At 34.1% G+C, this 19,361-nt stretch overlaps 1 protein-coding gene across 1 annotated transcript in view; it reads right to left on the reverse strand.

Annotated features, from left to right (window-relative positions):
• Positions 1 to 10,154: 10,154 nt before the first annotated feature.
• The window catches only part of LOC106662101 (T-cell leukemia homeobox protein 3-like), a 71,833-nt gene continuing 62,626 nt past the window's right edge, over positions 10,155 to 19,361 (reverse strand). The window contains exon 3 of the mRNA XM_014385909.2: positions 10,155 to 11,161. Within this exon, the coding sequence (XP_014241395.1) occupies positions 10,981 to 11,161 (181 nt within the window). The 3' untranslated portion in view covers positions 10,155 to 10,980. The remainder of the gene's footprint in view (positions 11,162 to 19,361) is intronic.

Below are 19,361 nucleotides of genomic sequence, written 5' to 3' on the forward strand. Positions count from 1 at the left end.
TAAATGAGTTAAGGTAAATTAAATGAAGATAAATGTAAAGAAGTAACTGATAGAAAAACAATAGAAAAATGGACTACATTTATTTACAATAACTGTTAAAGATTTTTGAATTTTTGAAAACCTTACCTGGCGCCCATCTTGTTTGAATTGCTCTTGTACTTTGAATAGTACAGTAGGCAGAACTTCTACTAAAATAATCCGATAAAGTTGATTCTTTATTTTAAAAAATATTGACCTATCAACTTTGATTATTTCACACCAAAGATTAACTCCAAATAGCACTTGATCTCCTTTTTTGGCCGAATGAAAGCTATTTTCGTTTACATTGTTCCTATTGAACACCCCTGGATTCGAAAATTTGCTTTCCACTGTAGGGTATAGGATCGAAATTCAGTGTTATCACCAAGGATGGACATAAGTCTTCAGAACAATTCTACAAGCACATTACTACATCTCTAACCCAACCAATTATCATCCTATCCGATACACTATTTATAGTGATGACCTGCGCACCTGAACTATAAAACTAAAGATAACACACACACACACACACACACACATATATATATATATATATATATATATATATATATATATATATATATACTTAAAACAAGACACTATTCTAATTTTAGCTACTTTTCGACATTCTGCAGTAATTATGAACAATTCACGGTCGAGCAGTTTTAAAGAAAACAAGGGGAATTCGAAGTGACGATAAATTCGCAAATAAATGTAGGTTATCATTTCAAAAACAAAAATTTCAGTTTTTAACTTTTGTAAATAATTCAAACTGAATTGTTGCAATGTTTGAAAAAGGAGATTAAGGTTAAAAAACATTGTTTAAATTTTTTTATATGAAGTAGTTTTTTGAAAATCCTGGGAGGAACGAGTTTCAAATTTTTTAAAAATCAAATGACTTAAAGGAGCTTATTCTGAAAAAATAATGTTAACAATTTTTTTCTATCGCGATTAGTTTTATGAAACCCACCTAAATTAATGTATATAATTGTTTGAAAAATAAGTTTCATTTTTAACTTTTGTAAGATATTGAAAAAACCTTGTGTTATTGCAATTTTCGAAAGTAGAGTATACTCCAAAAAAATATTATTTACGTTATTGTTTAAGTTGAGTAATTTTCGAGTCATTCAAATACTAGTAAGTTGATATCCTTTGTATCTAAAGTTTTTTATGAACCGATTTTCAATTTTTTCGACATTTTTTATAATATCGAATTGATTGATAAATTCGCAAAAGAAATGTAGGTTGTTATTTTAAAAGTAAGCATTTCATTTTTTAACTTTTGTGAGAAATTGGAAAAACTATTTCTATGTTTAAAAGTAGAGCTTAAAAATTTTAAAAAGTTTCAATTTTTTTAAGTTTAGTAGTTTTTGAGAAAACCAGGGAGGACACTGTATTACTGTGTACTGAAGTAATTTGACACTTTGTATATACTATTAAATACTATTGAATCTTGATTAGATGAATAAATCAAACAAATCCCTATTTTCTAAGTACAAAATCTAATTTGATCTAATTGACTGTCTATTTCGACTTTTAGTTTCAACAAGCTACAATTTATCAATTACTTTACTGTACGTTACTGAGCAACTGCGGAAAATGGGCTGAGGAGAAATTGAGCTAAAGATCCTGCTTAAATCCATTCCCACATCAGGTTTCCATTTCAATGCAGCCTTTATCCGCACAACCGTCTAAACACCCATCCTATTAACTTTCTGGTGCCATTATTATTTCAAAAGAAGGGGCCAAAGAGAAGGAAAAAAAGAGACGGGGAATTTTTCATTAGGGGCATGATAGGGCTCTGGAGGAAGTTTTCCAGCCGGGCTGGATAGGGCCTGGATGTGATAGAGTGATAGGAATAAAAAAACTGTGTTCAATTTATCCGAGTTCTCCTTTGGGAACCGGCGGTTATGTCTGCTTTATGATTTATACGGCCGTTCCGGACTCCGATTTATAGCTCTCGTCGGCTCGCTAGCTTAACCGGCCGTCGAAAGACGGTAAGTTTTCATTTAGACAGATCAAATATACAATCAAAATTGGTCAAATAAGAAATTTTTACTAGTTTAATTGCCATTTCGGAACCCTCGAAGGAAAACTGTAAGTGCAATCTTTAAGTAAGGTATTGGTTGAGATAAAAAAGTCAGTGCCAAGAGCGGGATTCGAACCCACGACCTTCGGCTAAATACTCCGCTATCGTGACTTCGATCCATTCGGACACTAACTTCCCATCTCAACCCACCTTTTGAATTTTCCCTCCTTTTTGCCATCTTTTTTTCAAATGTCGTGTTTTTTATCTCATCCAATACTTAAATAAAGATTAATTAATTAAAAGAGGTTATCTGGTCAATTGGACCACGAAATATAATGGATTTAATAAGCAAAATGAAGTATATCTTCATTAAAGCTCTCCGTGGTCATTTATTTGACGCCGAGAATCAACTAGAAAAATGGCAAAAAGGAGGGAAAATTCAAAAGGTTGGTTGAGAATGGGAGTTGGTGTCCGAATGGATCTAAGTCACGATAGCTCAAGTGGTAGAGCAGCCGAAGGTCGTAGGTTCGAATCCCTTTCGTCACCATTTAAATTCGATAAAGAATTACAAGACTGACCCCATAATCCTTTAAAAACTACTATTTATTGGCATAATAGCTAAGAAAGAAGCCTCGGAATAGACTCAAATTCATTTTGTGGCATAAATTATAGCCGCATTAAAATAAACTGGAATCTTATTAGTAAAAAGTACGACAAATGCGGGAACTTATGCCAGGTATGAGAAGAGCAAAAAAGTCTTAAAAGCAAATTAATAGTAGAAGGAGAAAATCTTGTTCAACAGAAATTAATGAAAAATACTTAAGAGTAAAATACCATTTTATGATTGTTCTACGAGAGGACCATTGAATTGTCTAGAGGAGACGGAGACAAGAGAACATATCTGCAATGTTAGTTAAATTGTAAACTATCACTACATTTTTCCGGTGTTTTGGTGAATTTTTTTAAACTATCATAGTTAAATAATTTTTATTAAAGCCCATTAATTTTTGACTTTGTTTATTATTGTTGAAATAAACAAATTTGAAATTGGCAGATCAAATTAATGTAAGCAGAAGGTACTTTTGATTCAAACGACTTTGTCATACTTTGTACTTTGGTTGGGAATTGTTGAAATGTAGCCAACTTTTGTAATTTTTTTTTCAATTAAATAATCTTTATGTAAGGTATTGGTTGAGATTAAAAAAATCAGTGACACGAGCGGGATTCGAACCCACGACGGTCAGCTAGATACGCCGCTGCTCTACAACTTGAGCTATTGTGACTTCGATCAACTCAGACACTAACTTCCCATCTCAACCCCACCTTTCGAATATCCCCTGCTTTTTGCCATTTTTCGAAAGGTTCGAATCCCGCTCGTGGCACTGACTTTTTTATCTCAACCAATACCTTACATCAAGATTAATTAATTGAAAAAGGTTATTTGGTCAATCGGGCCACGAAATCTAATGGATTTATAAATGCAATGTAAAAATATACACAAATATATAATAATTAAATCGTGAATAGTAAACGTCATGAAAGGATTTTAACACAAAGCCACACTTTCCGTTTATAGAAGAAATAAATAAAAAGCCATTTGTGCTAACCACTAAGCAGTCAACATTTGGACTCAAATCCTGTTTTTATCTTTAGATATTTTATATTTAATGCGGTGAAAAGTCATTTAAGACTTTTTGTTCCATCATTACATATCACAATTATCCACAATGTTTCGCGTAATCGCTTCCATTATTTTATTTCAGGTTTCTCCTAAAAATTATTTTCTCCCATGTAGGTCAATACTCTAGTTTCCTCAAAGGCACATTCCGATATATATATATATATATATATATATATATATATATATATATAATGTTCGTTGATCGACCATGTAGGGTTCCAATCTTCGTAGACGGGTGAAAAAAAGACTTAATGCTGGGTTCACGGAGCTTTCGGCATTTTTCAGTGCCATCATCATGGCCTATTTTATTACAAATTCAAATAAATACAAAGTAACATATAAGTATACCACTTTTTTCATTAACTGTTAATTGTACGTTTGAATTTGAATTTGTATTGAAATAGGCCCTGATGATGGCACTTATAAAATGCCGAAATCTCGGTGAACCCAGCATTAAGTCTTTTTTTAAGCTGTCAAATGACCTCAACGAAGATTGGAACCCTACATACATGCACTAGTTGTATTAAGTTGTAATGCTGTTCGGAATATAAATAAGTTAGGTTTAAGAGAATCGATTCAACAAACGTAAAACTATTGTCGTTAGTCTATTAGTCTGTGATGAGATTACCGTTAGATTAAAAATGTATTTCACGGATTAATCTGTTATCTGGTTTTAATCAATGACATAACTCTAAATTATTACCTATAAAATCTAATATCTTTTGTAAAACTTATTATCAATGTCCTCAAATTTTCGAAAAGTTTGAAGATAAAGAAAATTAAATAAATTGAATGATATTAATTGGTAAATCGGACCACGAAAACTAGTGAATTCTACATAACAAATGTAATTTAGGGTCTATGGCATACTCAATATTCCATCTGCCTTTCACACTAATAAATAAATACAATCCCAAAACACAAAACGAGATATATATTAGGTGATGTGTACGATAAAACATCTCTGTTTCCTCCAGAAATCAACACAGAGGACCAAATATTCGTTGCCGCGATGAAGCACAATTATCACATCCTGTGGCGTTCCTAAACGATCTCTATATAGAGCCAAAGTATGACACCCTTCAATTACGGAAGACAAATCTAGCAGTCTTTCTTTACCGGGACATAAGCAGCCTTGGCCCGAAAGTAAGTATTTATTCGTCAACCACGCATGGTCTAATCTTAGTCGGATGAGTATGACCTTTCTTTGATTCAGATTATCCGAGATTCACCTATAAGCCTAGCTCGTGATATATGAGAGCTTCTACGTTGATCCGGCCTATCTAGGATTCCTTTTATTTTTAATCATGTTTTTAATTGCGTTTTAGTGTCAGGACGTCCCGGTGTTAGCCGACTCGTCAGTTTTTTCGTAACCCTCCTATGTGTCCGGGGAGTGGAGACCCAAATTGGAGACGCTCCACTTTTGATGATCAACAAGAGCACGGCGAGAGGTTCCACGGAGTCAACCGAGCACCCCAAGGGCGTGCCAAATCACAAACAATTCCGCAGGAATAACAAAGTAGTGAACTCATCTTCACTGTAAAAAATAAATTAATAATTATCAAATTAATGATTCACATTTATTCCTCGTATTTCAAGGTGAAAATGGATTATAACACGTTCTAACCACAACGAGGAAAAATAATCAACCATTTTCTACGAAACTGTTGTTATATAAATATGGGTAAAAAAAGACGTCCTCGATTTAATGAGCTTGTAATCATGGAAATGGTTATGCGAAATAGTTTACTAAGGATCATCGCAGAACATGTCCCCTGTTGCTGCGAAAGACTTGCAAATTGAGCTTCTTACTTCTGGAAGAGGAAAAACCTACACACTAATGGAATCGCAGTCACAAGATTGTAAATTAGTTCACTAGTTTTCGTGGTCCGCTTGACCAATTAATATATTTCAATTATTTAAGGTTTTCAGTTGAGAAAACAAGACAATTGTCGCCAAGAATCAAATAGATTACACGACATTTGAAAAATGGCAAAAAGGAAGTAAAATTCAAAAAGGTGGGGTTGAGATGGGAAATTAGTGTCAGAGCGGATCGAGGTCACGATAGCTGAAGTGGTAGAGCAGCGGCTTATTTTGCCGAAGGTCGTAGGTTCGAATCCCACTAGTGATACTGACTTTTCTATCTCAACAAAAAAACTTTAAATAACTGTAAATTAGGTTACTCCTTTTAACCTAAGCCTAAAAACCTATCTATTACACTGTATAAATTTGTTTTTGCCCAACTTTACGTACATATTTAACTAGAATTTTCTTAGATATTAATAAATTACATTAAAATTAATTAGATAATCAGTTCATTGATATTACAAAACGATGCTAAGCGTTTGAAATCCGAGGACAAAAGGGAGAAGAAGGAAATGATAAACAAAGAAAAAAAATTATATACTAATAACAATTATATTTCTTGCTATTAATCTATGATATATTTTTAATGATTATTCATAACAAGTCTGTCAACTAGATCGATGAATGAATAACGAATAAAAATAATCATCTCTTGTTAATTTGTTCGATCAAAAACCTTAAGTTGAACCGCCTGTTAAACCAATTAATTATGAGCTTCAAATTACCTTACATCCGACGGTAAATACCGCGATGAAGATGTGACGATTTCACTAGATGGAAATTAAAACATACATGAGATAACGAACAAGTTTTATTTCAACTTAGAAGAAAATTAAAAAGGAAAAATTCCATCATTTGCTTAATTTTTATCTTTTTTATAGTTGCTTTTGTTAAAAATCTGGGATTTTTCTTCCAATCTTTTGACGCTAAACGAAAGCGAGTCTGCTATCTGGTCCAACTGTTAGCCACTTGATGATGTTATCACAATGATCTGTTAAATAATTAAAATTAAACATCACTGAAGGAGTTGATAAAAAAATTGTTTTTATTGATTAAACTGTTATCTAGTTCAACGATTCAATAAATCATCAGTTATTAAAACAGGTTGATCATTGATAACAGTGAAAATGTATAATCTAACGCTTCCTAATTTTCTAAACACTTATTATTAACGTCATCAGCATACATGACAACGTTTTATTTCAGCAAACATTGCTACAATTTGCTTAGTTTTTGTCAATTTTGTGGATGCTTTTCTTCAAAAACTGGGATTTTTTTCATCCAATTCACTACGAATAAAAGCGATTCATTCGTTTATACGTTCAGTCGATTTGACCATCCATCTGTTTAATATTACGTTATTAATTTATATTGTACAAACGCCAGACACATTTAGAGGGAGGGATTCGCTAAAGATCTCATTTATATTGATTTTTATCGACAGGGGGTTTATCCCCAATTCGCCCTAACTTAGTCAATTGTAATTTCTTCGGAAATCGTTATCTGGTAACAGTAATATTAATATAACTAATGCATATGTGAATTATATATATATTAATTATCGATGAATAATTTTTGCTTCCAAGAATACATATCTTATAGAAACAGGCACCTCGATAAAACCTTCATAAAAAATGATAACGTTTTGAAACCTTTTGCTCCACAGCCATAAACACACATGGATCAGGCCGCCCCAACCGCCATTGATAGTGATGGTGCTGGTGGATGAGGATGCTAGGAAGCAGGGTTTGTACTCCCCAGGCACTGCAGCCTTCTGGCTTATTGTACTTTCCTAGTACCCTAGTTTAGTGCAATAGACTCAATCCTGATCCTTAGAAGTATCAGGTCATTGACTGTCGCTGCTACAATTTCATTATCTATATTTTTTTCTGTTTATTAGGTTAAATCTCCTTTGAGCCGATGCTTCGCATTCGATGATGAGACGGATGGCTGTTTCCTCCTCCTCATTTCATAATCTACAGATGGGATCTTCCTTGTATATGCCCAGGTTGTGTAGATTTTTCTCAGATGTCAGTGACTGGTTAGTAGACCTACTACTCCTCTGAGTTTAGCCGTCTCCAACAGCAGCAGTGAGTTTGCCTGCCTTGGTTTTTTTTATCATAAGTGTGCCTAGTGCTGCTAGAGTTTATCCACTTCACTTTTTGTTTTATTTGGATCTATTGTGCGATTGAGGGTTTTGTGTTTGTTCTTGTTATCCCAAGTATAGGTTCGAGGCCTATGTATCGTTTTGCAGATTCTCCTCTGGCCAGTCTGTCTGCTTTTTAGTTGCCCAACATTTCTTCCCTTACCCAGGTTATGGAGATTCTGGTTGCATTGACCATCTAATTGTGAAGTGATTTTTTTTACATACTAATGCTTTAATTGCTGCTTGGCTATCAAATCTTATGACAATTTTTTTTTCTAGTGTAACCTCTTTTAAAATTTTCTAGGGCACAAGCGTTGAAGACATGTATTTCTGCTTAAAAGAAGTGTACTTCCCTAATGAATTGCTCATGTCTTGGGTTTGTACAAAAAACACCCGATCCGGTTCCTTCGTTTGTTTTGGAACCATCTGTACACCCGCGTCATTTCAAATGGTTCAAATAAAAAAAAATCAATATTTGTTTAAAATCAATACGTAACACAAACAATAATTGATAGTAAATATATAATATTCATAGAAAAATTAATTGTAGTATTACAACATGAAACATCTCACAAAATAATTTATGTAGTAATATATAAATATATAACTATAAAATCGTTTTAAATTAGACAAAAAATTGTATAAAAAAATAATTGTAGTGGTGATAAATAACATAGTTTAGAATATATTAAACTCGAATGTTGATAAAGGGTAAACTAAAGTAAGGCATAAACTGTTACACAGAAGAATTTAAGCTCTAAACTTTAATAGTAATTTTCTAGGATGTAAACTTTTGCTAAAGAAGAAGTATAAATCGTTACAAATCGTAACAACGTTATTTTAACATTTATTTAGAAATCGTGAGATGCGGTCTGGTGTGATGTAGGTTTCAGAAAAACATTTTCTTTATCGTGCCAACGTTTCGATCTTTATTGAGATCATCTTCAGGGCCTGGGATTTACAAACATAGTTTACATATAACAATTGCATTTTTGATGTGGAAAAGTGAATTTATACAATGCAAAATATATTTTTTATATATTCAATCTATATGTGTACGTATTTACTGACGGCTCTTCCATCGATGGCAAAACAGGTTATGCCTTTTTCGACCCTAAACATCAATTCAAGGAACAACATTCGCTTCCAACTTCAATGTCTGTTTATACAGCAGAACTAATTGCGATAGATAGCGCTCTCAATTACATACGAAAATTGGGTGATTCTAAATTTTATATCCTCACAGACTGTCGAAGCATTGTAGAAAGGATAAATAACATTACCCCAGAATATAAATGCAGAAACTATATTTTTGCCCAAATCTGTAGGAAAATGCTTGAGACAAAAATCATGAGGTCACGATAGCTGAAGTGGTAGAGCAGCGGCGTATCANTTGGGTTGAAAAGAGCCGACGAAGGGAAAAATGTGTTGGTAATGGTTCGGCCAGATTATCCTTTCAGGATTATATAGAAAGGGATAAATAGGAAAAGGAAAGCCAAATTGTTGGGAAATTAGACTAATGAAAAATATTTGATGTGTGGAATGTAATGTGATGATTGTTTTTTGTTTATTGTTATTTTAACAAAGTGTTAAGAAAATTGGTTTTCATTTTTATGTTCGTCTGTATTTGAATTGCCATAATATTGTTCAATATTTTTAAGTGTCAGCGCTGTGTATATTTTACAATGTGACAGGGTATGAACTATCGTGTCGATCTCGTGGCAGAGTGGACATCTGTCTTCGATGATAAAGTTGATGGAGAATTTCTTACGGAAATAAATCTTATTTGAGTTTCTTGATTTTGATGTTAAGTAGGACTTACCTTGACCAAACGAACAGATATTTCTTTTAAAAAATTCTCGTTCTCAAATTTCTCCAGTAGACAGTTGCAAATCTGCCTGATCGTTTGCAGGTTTGGACAAAATCAAATATCTTTTCATCAATTTTTAAGTATTTACGGAGATACATAATCAAGTTGAATGGTAGATTAACATTTTTACATTAATATATACTTAGGTTGCCGTAAGTATCACCATGACAGTAAATGCTGATGCGGCAGATGGTGTATATAAACGACATACTTGCCTCGAGCAAACTGATAGGGAAAACATAGGTGAGTCAAATGAGAACGCAACCAAGCCTTCTTGGTGCGTTCAAAACTCACCCTGTATATTATGAAATGGTAGCAATATTAAATATAATGTTATATAGACAAATATATTTATGGATCCTTCCATCCAAGAAGTTCATTCCATCCAGTCTCCGAAGTTCCTTCCAAAATGCTGTGAACTTGTCCAATTTAGTTTTTAACCATTGAAAGGGGTGGGGGAAAAACAACACATTTAAAATAAGAACATTTATATTCATTTTTTAATTTATTTTATTTTTTTATTATTTTTTTTACTTCCTTCGTTTACTGTTTTTTGTTTTTGTTTTTTTAAGAAAAGCATGGATATTATACAGCAGGTATTTTCGGTTGACGTACGATAATCCAAATAACATTGACAGGTGCTCATATATTTTTTTGGATTTAAATTTTACATGCTACTCGAACGTTGATAAAACATGACAATTATTCAAAAAACGAAAGATCATGAGTGCATTTTAATAAATACAGGGCCAAAAGCATTTCTGAACATAAGTAACATCAGGGATATTTTTATTTTTTTATTTCAATACAATATAATTAATGTCATCACCATATATGTACAAAATTTCTTAACGAATATAAACATTTTTTCTTGCCCAAACCAATTATGTTTCGGCTTTTAAAATTAAAATTATGAACGCTTTACGATATTTTTCTTGTATTTCAAAGATTCTTTTTAGTAGTTTAATTTACAGTATTTGCACTGGTTGTTATATAATCCTATCAAGATTTATATCACACAATATCAAAATGAAGAGTAATAATCCTGGCACTTGTGTGCTCGGTAAAGCATTGGGGTACCGAAGCTAACTTTTTAAAGTTTCAACTTTTTATATTTAATTTAAATGACTATGTACAATAAATAAAACATCTAAATATTTACAAATGGCGTGTTTAAGAATAAAGAATTTTAAATAGAGACTTGGCTTGTTGAATGAGGTAAATCGATGTGCTAGCCAAATCGCTATCGCTAATTCTTCACAAGTGAGACCTAATTCTCGAGAGGAAAAATCACAAAAACAATCAAAATCTGTCGACGACCGGATCTCAACCGGTTTTCAAAGGGGCTTCTTCCTCCGACTTCCGCACTAACATATCGGCGATGTTATCGTCTGGTACTGCGAAGGTGGCCAGGGCTGGGCCAAAGGGTTCGGCCTCGGTTCGCCCGGGCTTTGGTACAGCCCTTTGCCCAACGCTTCGGCCTGGAGGGACATCATCAACCTGTTAGCTGCTTGCCTCTCAGCCTCCCTTTCCTCAGCCGTCTGCCGCCTGTAACACAACAAAATATTTAAATTGATTTAATATGCCAAAAATAGTCGAGAACAAGCAGTATTGACATTAATCCATTTTTGCTTAGTGGTCTTCATTTACCACAGTAATTATTCTTTTTATCTGTTTTTTGGTCGAGACGAAAAATTAGAGTCAGTCACGAGTGGGATTCGAACCCACGACCTTCGACTCAATACACCGCTGCTCTAACCACTTGAGCTGATGAAGTTGATGAAGTGAAGTCACAGTGGTTAGAGCTGCGGTATATTGAGCCGAAGGTCGTGGGTTCGAATCTCTCTCGTCATACTGACTCTAATTTTTCGTCTCGACGAAAAAACATAGATAAAAACAATAATTAATTGGAATTAATTTATTAAACAAAAGATCGCTTTACCGAATGCCCGAATTAAAAATACCAAGAGTAAAAGTTTATTGTAGAGCACTTTTCTAAACGTAAGCTTTTTTTAAGCCTTAGTTCAATTCAATCTATCGAAAAATATAGACCATAGTTTCATTCATAATGATGTATTGGGTTCAATATTTCACTGAAGTATCTCGTAAATATTATTAAAACAAAAAACATTTTTTACAAAAAAATTATAAATTAATTTAAAAATATTACTTTGGTTAAATACGTCCAACTGAAAACATATCGATTAAATCCGAAATGGAACATGGTTTTTGACCAGTAAATGTTTGTATGAAAAAAAAATTAAAAAATGTAGTTTTTGGAAAGGAAGAATGTGGGCAGGTGATCTACAATGGATATTAATGAGGTTCAGTTTCAAGCTTTAGAGTCTAGCCTAGCCAAAAATATTCGTGTATTTTCCAGAGATTATGGAGCTTCGAAAAACTGTTAGTTGTTATGTGATATGCGGAAGATGAAAAAGATCTGGGCCTTGTTGCCCGTACGTCCCAAAGATCCGGAGAGAGGGTAGAAACTTAAAATCTGTTTTCAAAAATCCGCATGATAAGAGATTTCATTAAAATATTGTCATGTGCGATGAAAATTAACAGGACAATGGTTAAATAATCGTGGTAAAGGGCTTTACCAGTTACTGCAGAGAGTGAATGTTCCAAACGGTGAATTTTTTCAAATTACGAAGGAGTTAAAGAGATTTCCTCTTGGAATCTGATGTATGACAAACCAGGTTGTTTTTCAATCAAGGTAGGTGGTTTTTTAATCCACAGATCCAATATTGAAGTTCGTGTGGAGCCAAAACGTTCCTAACAGACGAAAACTGCAAGAATAGACACCAAAATGATCGGAAACGACCAAAATTCACGAGTCTGTTTCTGATGTGTGTTCTATAACCTCTAGTTATAAAGTGACAAAAAAGTCATATGGTCACAGTGTTAGATTTGGTTAATTGAAAACCAATTCTATATTGCAAGGGTACACTATCTGATCAAGTTCACTCTTTTTCGTGGTTCGCTTGACCAATTAATATCATTCAATTAATTATGGTTTTTATTGAGTAAAAAGTCAGTGTCACGTGCGGGATTCGAACCCACGACCTTCGGCTTGATAAGCCGCTACTCTACCACTTGAGCTATCGTGACTTCGATCCAATCGGGCACTAACTTCCCATCTCAACCCCACCTTTTGAATTTTCCCTCCTTTTTCCCACTTTTCAATCTGATCAAGGTGAAGTTTTGATCTTTATTGGAACAGTCTAATCACTTTCATCATATAGCCCAAATTTTACTCATTACCCCTACTTGGTTTTTTCTTAACCAACTTTGTTTAAATGAAGCGGTGGATGAAAATTGGGAATGGTACCAATTTGAGATCATGCAATTGGTTGAAAAAAGGCTAATAAAAGATGATCACATTGGAAGATATTTTGAATAATTGAATTTTTTCTATTGAAAAAATGAAAATAATAGAGGTTTGTTGAAGAACTTGTTTTATACAATACAACGAATTGCTGAGTTAGGAATTTAAACAGCTGACATGAAAACTCACTTTAGTTAACTTGCTTAGAATGGCAACGGTCCATTAATGAAAATAATTTGTTACACACCGTAATGTTCACATTTTTGTAAATGATGGTTCTACTCACAGAATTGTTGTTTTGAACGATGCTAATATCGAGCATTAAACGCTCATCATCAGTTCAAAGAGTTACAAACACGTATCTCGACATAAATTGTAAAGGTGCGTTTATATCTGACATTTTTGTCCAAAAATATATGTCGAATATCTGACAGAAAATCGTTTAGACTGTTTATATACTGATAGAAATTACTATAAATTTATGTCGTGGATGTGTATGTTCTCAAAACGCGAAACTTATGTATGATCCGTTTACGTACAAGATTTCTGTGTACATTCATGTACTGTATACTTGTATATCTTTTTCGTTTTGCACATTTTATCTTGGCATGATGAAAGCATCGAAACGGAGGATCTAAAAGAATTCTTCCAATTAATTAATTCTTTATACTCTAGTCTATATTTAGAGTAAATTTTATATTGGAAATAAATAAAGATGGTTGTTTAAACTTTTTAGCCTTAAAACTGTCCATAATAAATAACCTAATTGAAACAGACGTATATAGAAAACCCACAACTACAGACACCAATGATACCAGCAGACTATTCTCACCCATGGACCCAAACTCTCGTATACATTTCCCTTAATTTTCTATTAATTTTTATCAGTATGTAAATAGTCATAGCGGTTTTATGTCAGACACTCGACACATATTTCCGGAAAAAAGTGTCAGATGTAAACATACTTTTACAATTCATGTCGAGAGACATGTTCGTAACTCTTCAAACTGATTATGAGAGTTTAATGCTCGAAATCTGGATCGTTGTAAACAACAAATCTGTAAGTAGAACCATCATTTATAAAAAATGAATCTACATACTCACCAACCTTCATCATTTCCACTGTAATATTTAAAAAAAAATCTTCAATAAAATAATGATGAAAGCTTCAGTCAGGAACTTTATCTTGATGAGATTGATATTATCCTTCATCCTATAATTTTATATGAAAGATCAAGGATAAGGATAATGTTTTAATTAGCCAAGAACATTAGCAATAATTGACCGAATTTGAAAATTGGGGGGTGATGAACATGTATTTTGATCTTTTCGATCGTCTTAGTTTGCCAATTCTTGCTGGTTTAGTCAGTTAGATTTATTTCGGGCCTTGCCATTTTAAGTGGTTGATCTGTCTGGATTTTACTCAATTAATTATACACAATTTTTTTCCGAAATGAAAAATTTGTGTCAGGCGGGATTCGAACCTACGACTTTCGGCTCAATACGCCGCTGCTCTACCACTTGAGCTACCGTGACTTCGAGCGCCCATGCCACAAACCTCTAATTTCGACTACCCGATTTTATTCTAATTATAAGCAAATCGCGGCTTCGTATAGAAACACTTTTTATTAACGATTACACTAGATCAGCGGGACTGTGTACGATTCACAGGTGTGATTCTAGATTAATACTAAATTTTATCAGTTTCTATTAAATATATAAATACTCAATTAATTATACACAATTTTTTTCGAAATGAAAAATTTGTGTCACAGGCGGGATGCGAACCCACGACTTTCGGCTCAATACGCCGCTACTCTACCACTTGAGCTACCGTGACTTCGAGCGCCCATGCCACAAACTTCTCATTTCGACTACCCGATTTTATTCTAATTATAAGCATTTGGAAAAAAATTGTGTATAATTAATTGAGTATTTATATATTTAATAGAAACTGATAAAATTTAGTATTGTCTGGATTTTGTCCTATGGTGTGATCGAAACCGCTCGGAACAAAAAGCTCAAACCCCTTTCATCCATTCACATTTTACGGGTACAAACACCTAAAATGAATTTGACTGCGTAAACCAGCGTGTTAGATGAGAACTAAACCATATCATAAATACTGTCAGAGTACTTGCAGTACACTTTATTTCTGATAGGCAGGTGTATCACCCATTGATGTAAAGCTTAGTATATATAAATTATATCCACTCCCAACTTAAAATTTTCATTGTAAATAACTAATCTTTTTACGTAAGGTTTTCGTCGAAATGAAAAAGTTAGTGTCACGAGCGGGATACGAACCCACGAACTACGGTGGGTCGTGTGATCGCCTCGCGTCCAGGGGTGGCTTGGGTGTCTCGACAGGTTTCTCATTCCTTGCGGCCGGCTTTCCAGGGCTTGCCCGAGAAGACATACACTAAGTATTCTTCAAGGACTTAGCCCAGGTCAACGCGGGTTAGTTAGTTAACTTATAAGGCGTCGGCTTAAATCGAAATTCAGACCGAGTTCCAAATTCGAATCTAAATTGAAATTGAAATTGGAATCCAAATTCAAATTCAAATTTAGTTTTACACAGTCGTCACGCGCGGAGCCGATGTTAACTCTCCGGCGGTCAGAGACCAACTAATAACCTTACGTGAAAAAATTAATTAGAAGTAATTTGGTCAATAGACCACTAAATATAATGGATTGTAAATAACATCTATTCTTATTTTTCCATTTTCAGCTACGATATGGAAGCTGTGAATACATTAAGAAAACCCTCGAAGAATAATTTATTGGTTCGATTTTTAATATATTGGAACTCCAAGGAAAGTGTATAACTAATTGGAGTTAACAATAAATTTAGCCAAAATGGGTAAAACGTCAAACGGCCGTTTGACAATCCCGGGGGATGATGTTAATCCGGTCTGAAACTGTTTTATAACGTTTTTGGGGTGGTGGGCACTTTTCGGAAATTGGACCAGTATCTAAATTTTTCTCTCCGCCCCTGTAAAATCCCGTTTTATGAAACTAAATGACACGCGGCGGAACTGAAACATTTCATGCGATTATAAAACCGAAAACGATTAGAGGATGGATGAGCCGGCTCCCAATCCTGGCCGCTTTCACTTTTCAAATCACATATTCAGGAAATCCTCCCAAGTCATTCATATGTCATGTTAGCGGATTGGCCAGCGAAATCGCGCAGTGTTTTAATCTTTTTAGTGACCGCGGTACACTCCAATCGAATTTAATTACTTTTATCGTCAGGGGGTGAAAAAGGGTGCATTTTTGCTATGATTAGGCTGAAAATGGGATTATTTTTATATTGTGTTCCAGGGGTGATCCACGGCCTCGCTCTCCCCCTCGATAATACATAAAAAGCACAAAATTAGTTAACCCGGGTTAAAGTATAAACAGGTGTGCTAATCTCAGCTTAATATAACTCATTCGTTACAATGTTTACAAGCAATTCGATAATTTCAAGAACTCATAAAACAAAATTTCAAAGTTTTCAAAAAATAGCGTAGTGTGTGAAGAAATTGCAAAATTTGCAGTTGTACAAAAAAAATTATATATATGTATATAATAATTATATATATGTATTTTTTTTATTTACCCTTTCCACCACCCCGCCGTACCTGAGGAAAACCCCATACCGGCGGACAAACGCTTTAGCTTAATAGAATTTGTATATCTAAGGTATTTCAAATAAATAGGATAAAAATACCTCCCAACTATCTTTCCTTCAGACGAGACCGCTGGTCGGTTTTTGAAGGGACCATATTTTCATTTTAAAATCTAAAACAAAAGGTCTTCCCTTGCTGGTTTCCCTTGCACATTTACTTTTCCTATATTTTATTTTCTATCTATTTATATTATCTAAAATTTTCTTACTAAGAAGAGGAAAACAGCCCGGAACCCTAAACCTAAACCTATGTTTAATTATGCAATAAATAAACAACGGTAATAAAACTCTAACAATAATAACATTATTTAGGACTTAATAATTAGAATAAATAAAGACTTGTTCATTTAAGCGTATTTGAGGCAAAGTCTTTTAGTGCTCCAAATGATTTGATATCACAGACTAGCTTCTGGAGATTAGGCGGCCATTCTGCTGAGGTGATGGTCTTTCGCAAACCGGTGATTCTCTTTCTGCATTGAATTTGATACAGCTGAAGAGTTTATGTTCGGCGTGTTCTTCAGTGCTGCAAACGGAGCATAAAGGGCTTTCTCTTTGCTTATATTTATGAAGATAGCTTGCGAAGTTTCCATGTCCTGATAGCATTTGGGTGGACCAGTAGTCGGGGTGTAGCCATTTTGCTTTTTGTCTTTTTTCAACGCTGGGGAAAAATTTGGATGTCAGCCGACCTTTATTGCTGTTTGTCCATCTTTCTTGCCATGATACCCTTGTCATTTTTCCCAAGTACTCTTTTGCCTCCTTCCCAGTTGTGCTTCGGAACCAGTCTATTTCTCCTTGCCTTGCTCCTATATCAATTGCCTCATTTTTCTTTTTTTGGTGGATGACCACTCTTTCTTTAAGGACTAGTTCTATTGACGGTGCGTTGGCTATGACTTGTAGAGCGTGTGTTGAAATCGTCCTGTACCCTTTTGTGGTTCTTATAAGAGCTATTCGTTGGCTTTGCTCTATTATAGCTTTGCTTTTGCTATATGTATATGCCACATGCATTTAGGCGATTTGTTTACTTTCATCGCTTGGTGGTTTTATTGTCACAAAATGTCAAGAAAAAATAATAGCAAACTCCTTTCACCTTTTCCATTTTACAAATATTCTAGGAGTCTTGTACATTTTGTGCGTCGATAAAACACTAAGATGAACTTCTTTCAATTAATTAATCTTTTTATGAAAGGTTGTGGTTGAAATGAAAAAGCTAGTGTCTCGAGCGGGATTCGAACCCACGATCTTCGGCAAAATACGCCCCTGCTCTACCACTTGAACTATGTGACTTCGATCCACTCGGACACCAACTCCCATCCCAATCTACAACCTTTCGAATTTTCCCTCCTTTTGGCCATTTTTCAAATTTTGTGTAATCAGGATTCGATTCTCGGTGACATATGAAGTGGAAAAAGCATTTTCATTTCAACGACAACCTTACATACAATGATTAATTAATTGAAAGAATTAATTTGGTCAATCAGATCACTAAATATAATAGATTTACTAAGATGAACGTTGTTTTTTTCAATCCTCTTTCTATTTAGATCGCGAAATATCCACATGCATTTGACAGACCAAAGCAGCGAAGATTGGCCAATCAGGATCAACGTAAACAACCAAACTGCAATATAAATATTTTGTCAAATCATGGTTTTTGATTATTTCCAAGATTGATATCACAACATAAATTCCACGAAACTTATTTATACGCCTTTGTTGTCAGGATTTCTCAATCCGCCCGTTTTATGCTTTATTCAAAGATTCCATCATATTTAAAGGCTTTTCTTCATAAATCAAGCCGCTGGGAAATAAATCAGAACTTTGTGGAGGGGGAGGGATTGACGCGTATTTTGAAAAACTGAAAGTTGTTCTTTCGGAAAGGGAAGTAAGTGAAAGGGTTGTTAATAAAACAGGGATCGCTAAGACGGCCTCGCCCCCTTCCCGAGCTTAAACATGGATCCGTCCTAAGTACTACCACCACCCTTCACCATTACCTCGGAAGACAATAAACTCGGCCTGGGAAACTAAGAATGGGGAGAGGGCGGAGATCCGGTGGAAAGAAAAAGACCATGAATTTCTTAAATCTTCTAGAGGCCGGGCGATTTGAATAATTTGTGGAGGACGGGTCGTCACAACTTGAATTAAAGTTTATGAAGAATTTATCCCTTTCTACCTAGTTGTATGCAAGATCTGAACAAAATAAAGTCCCAGATCGAACTGAAAACCGAAAATTTACTTTCTACCTTCAGGAAAAATATTTTTCTTTGTATGAATGAAGAATTTTTGTATTAACAACAACATTTTTAAAAATTTAGAAGAATGTAGACATTTTATTGACTATTATTATTGCCATTCTAGTATTCCTAAATCAGGAACCGATATCATCTTCCTACCCATAGCGATGTGATAAGTTAAACTTTGACCGAAACGTCATATCAAAAATATAATTAATCCAATAATTTAAAAAATTTAAAGCAAAGGGTCAAACGGCCATTTCAAAAACAAAAAACTTCACAAAGAATACAGAGATAATCTACCTTAATCCTCAAGTTTCGTCTTGTGTGCCGTTTTAATGAATCCACGTTTTATTATATAATGAATACAGAACTCGTTAAAAAATATTCTACGAATCAACTAAAAATCATGTTTATATTATGAGCATGTTAGTTTGTGTAATTAAGATCAATGCAGCCAGTGTTCAGCAAGGTTCTATTTTTGCACCCGTCTTGTTTATACATGTATATATA

The sequence above is a fragment of the Cimex lectularius genome, unplaced genomic scaffold (genome assembly GCF_000648675.2).
Source record: "Cimex lectularius strain Harlan isolate CLEC.00 unplaced genomic scaffold, Clec_2.1 scaffold132, whole genome shotgun sequence".
NCBI classification, from domain to species: Eukaryota; Metazoa; Arthropoda; class Insecta; order Hemiptera; family Cimicidae; genus Cimex; species Cimex lectularius.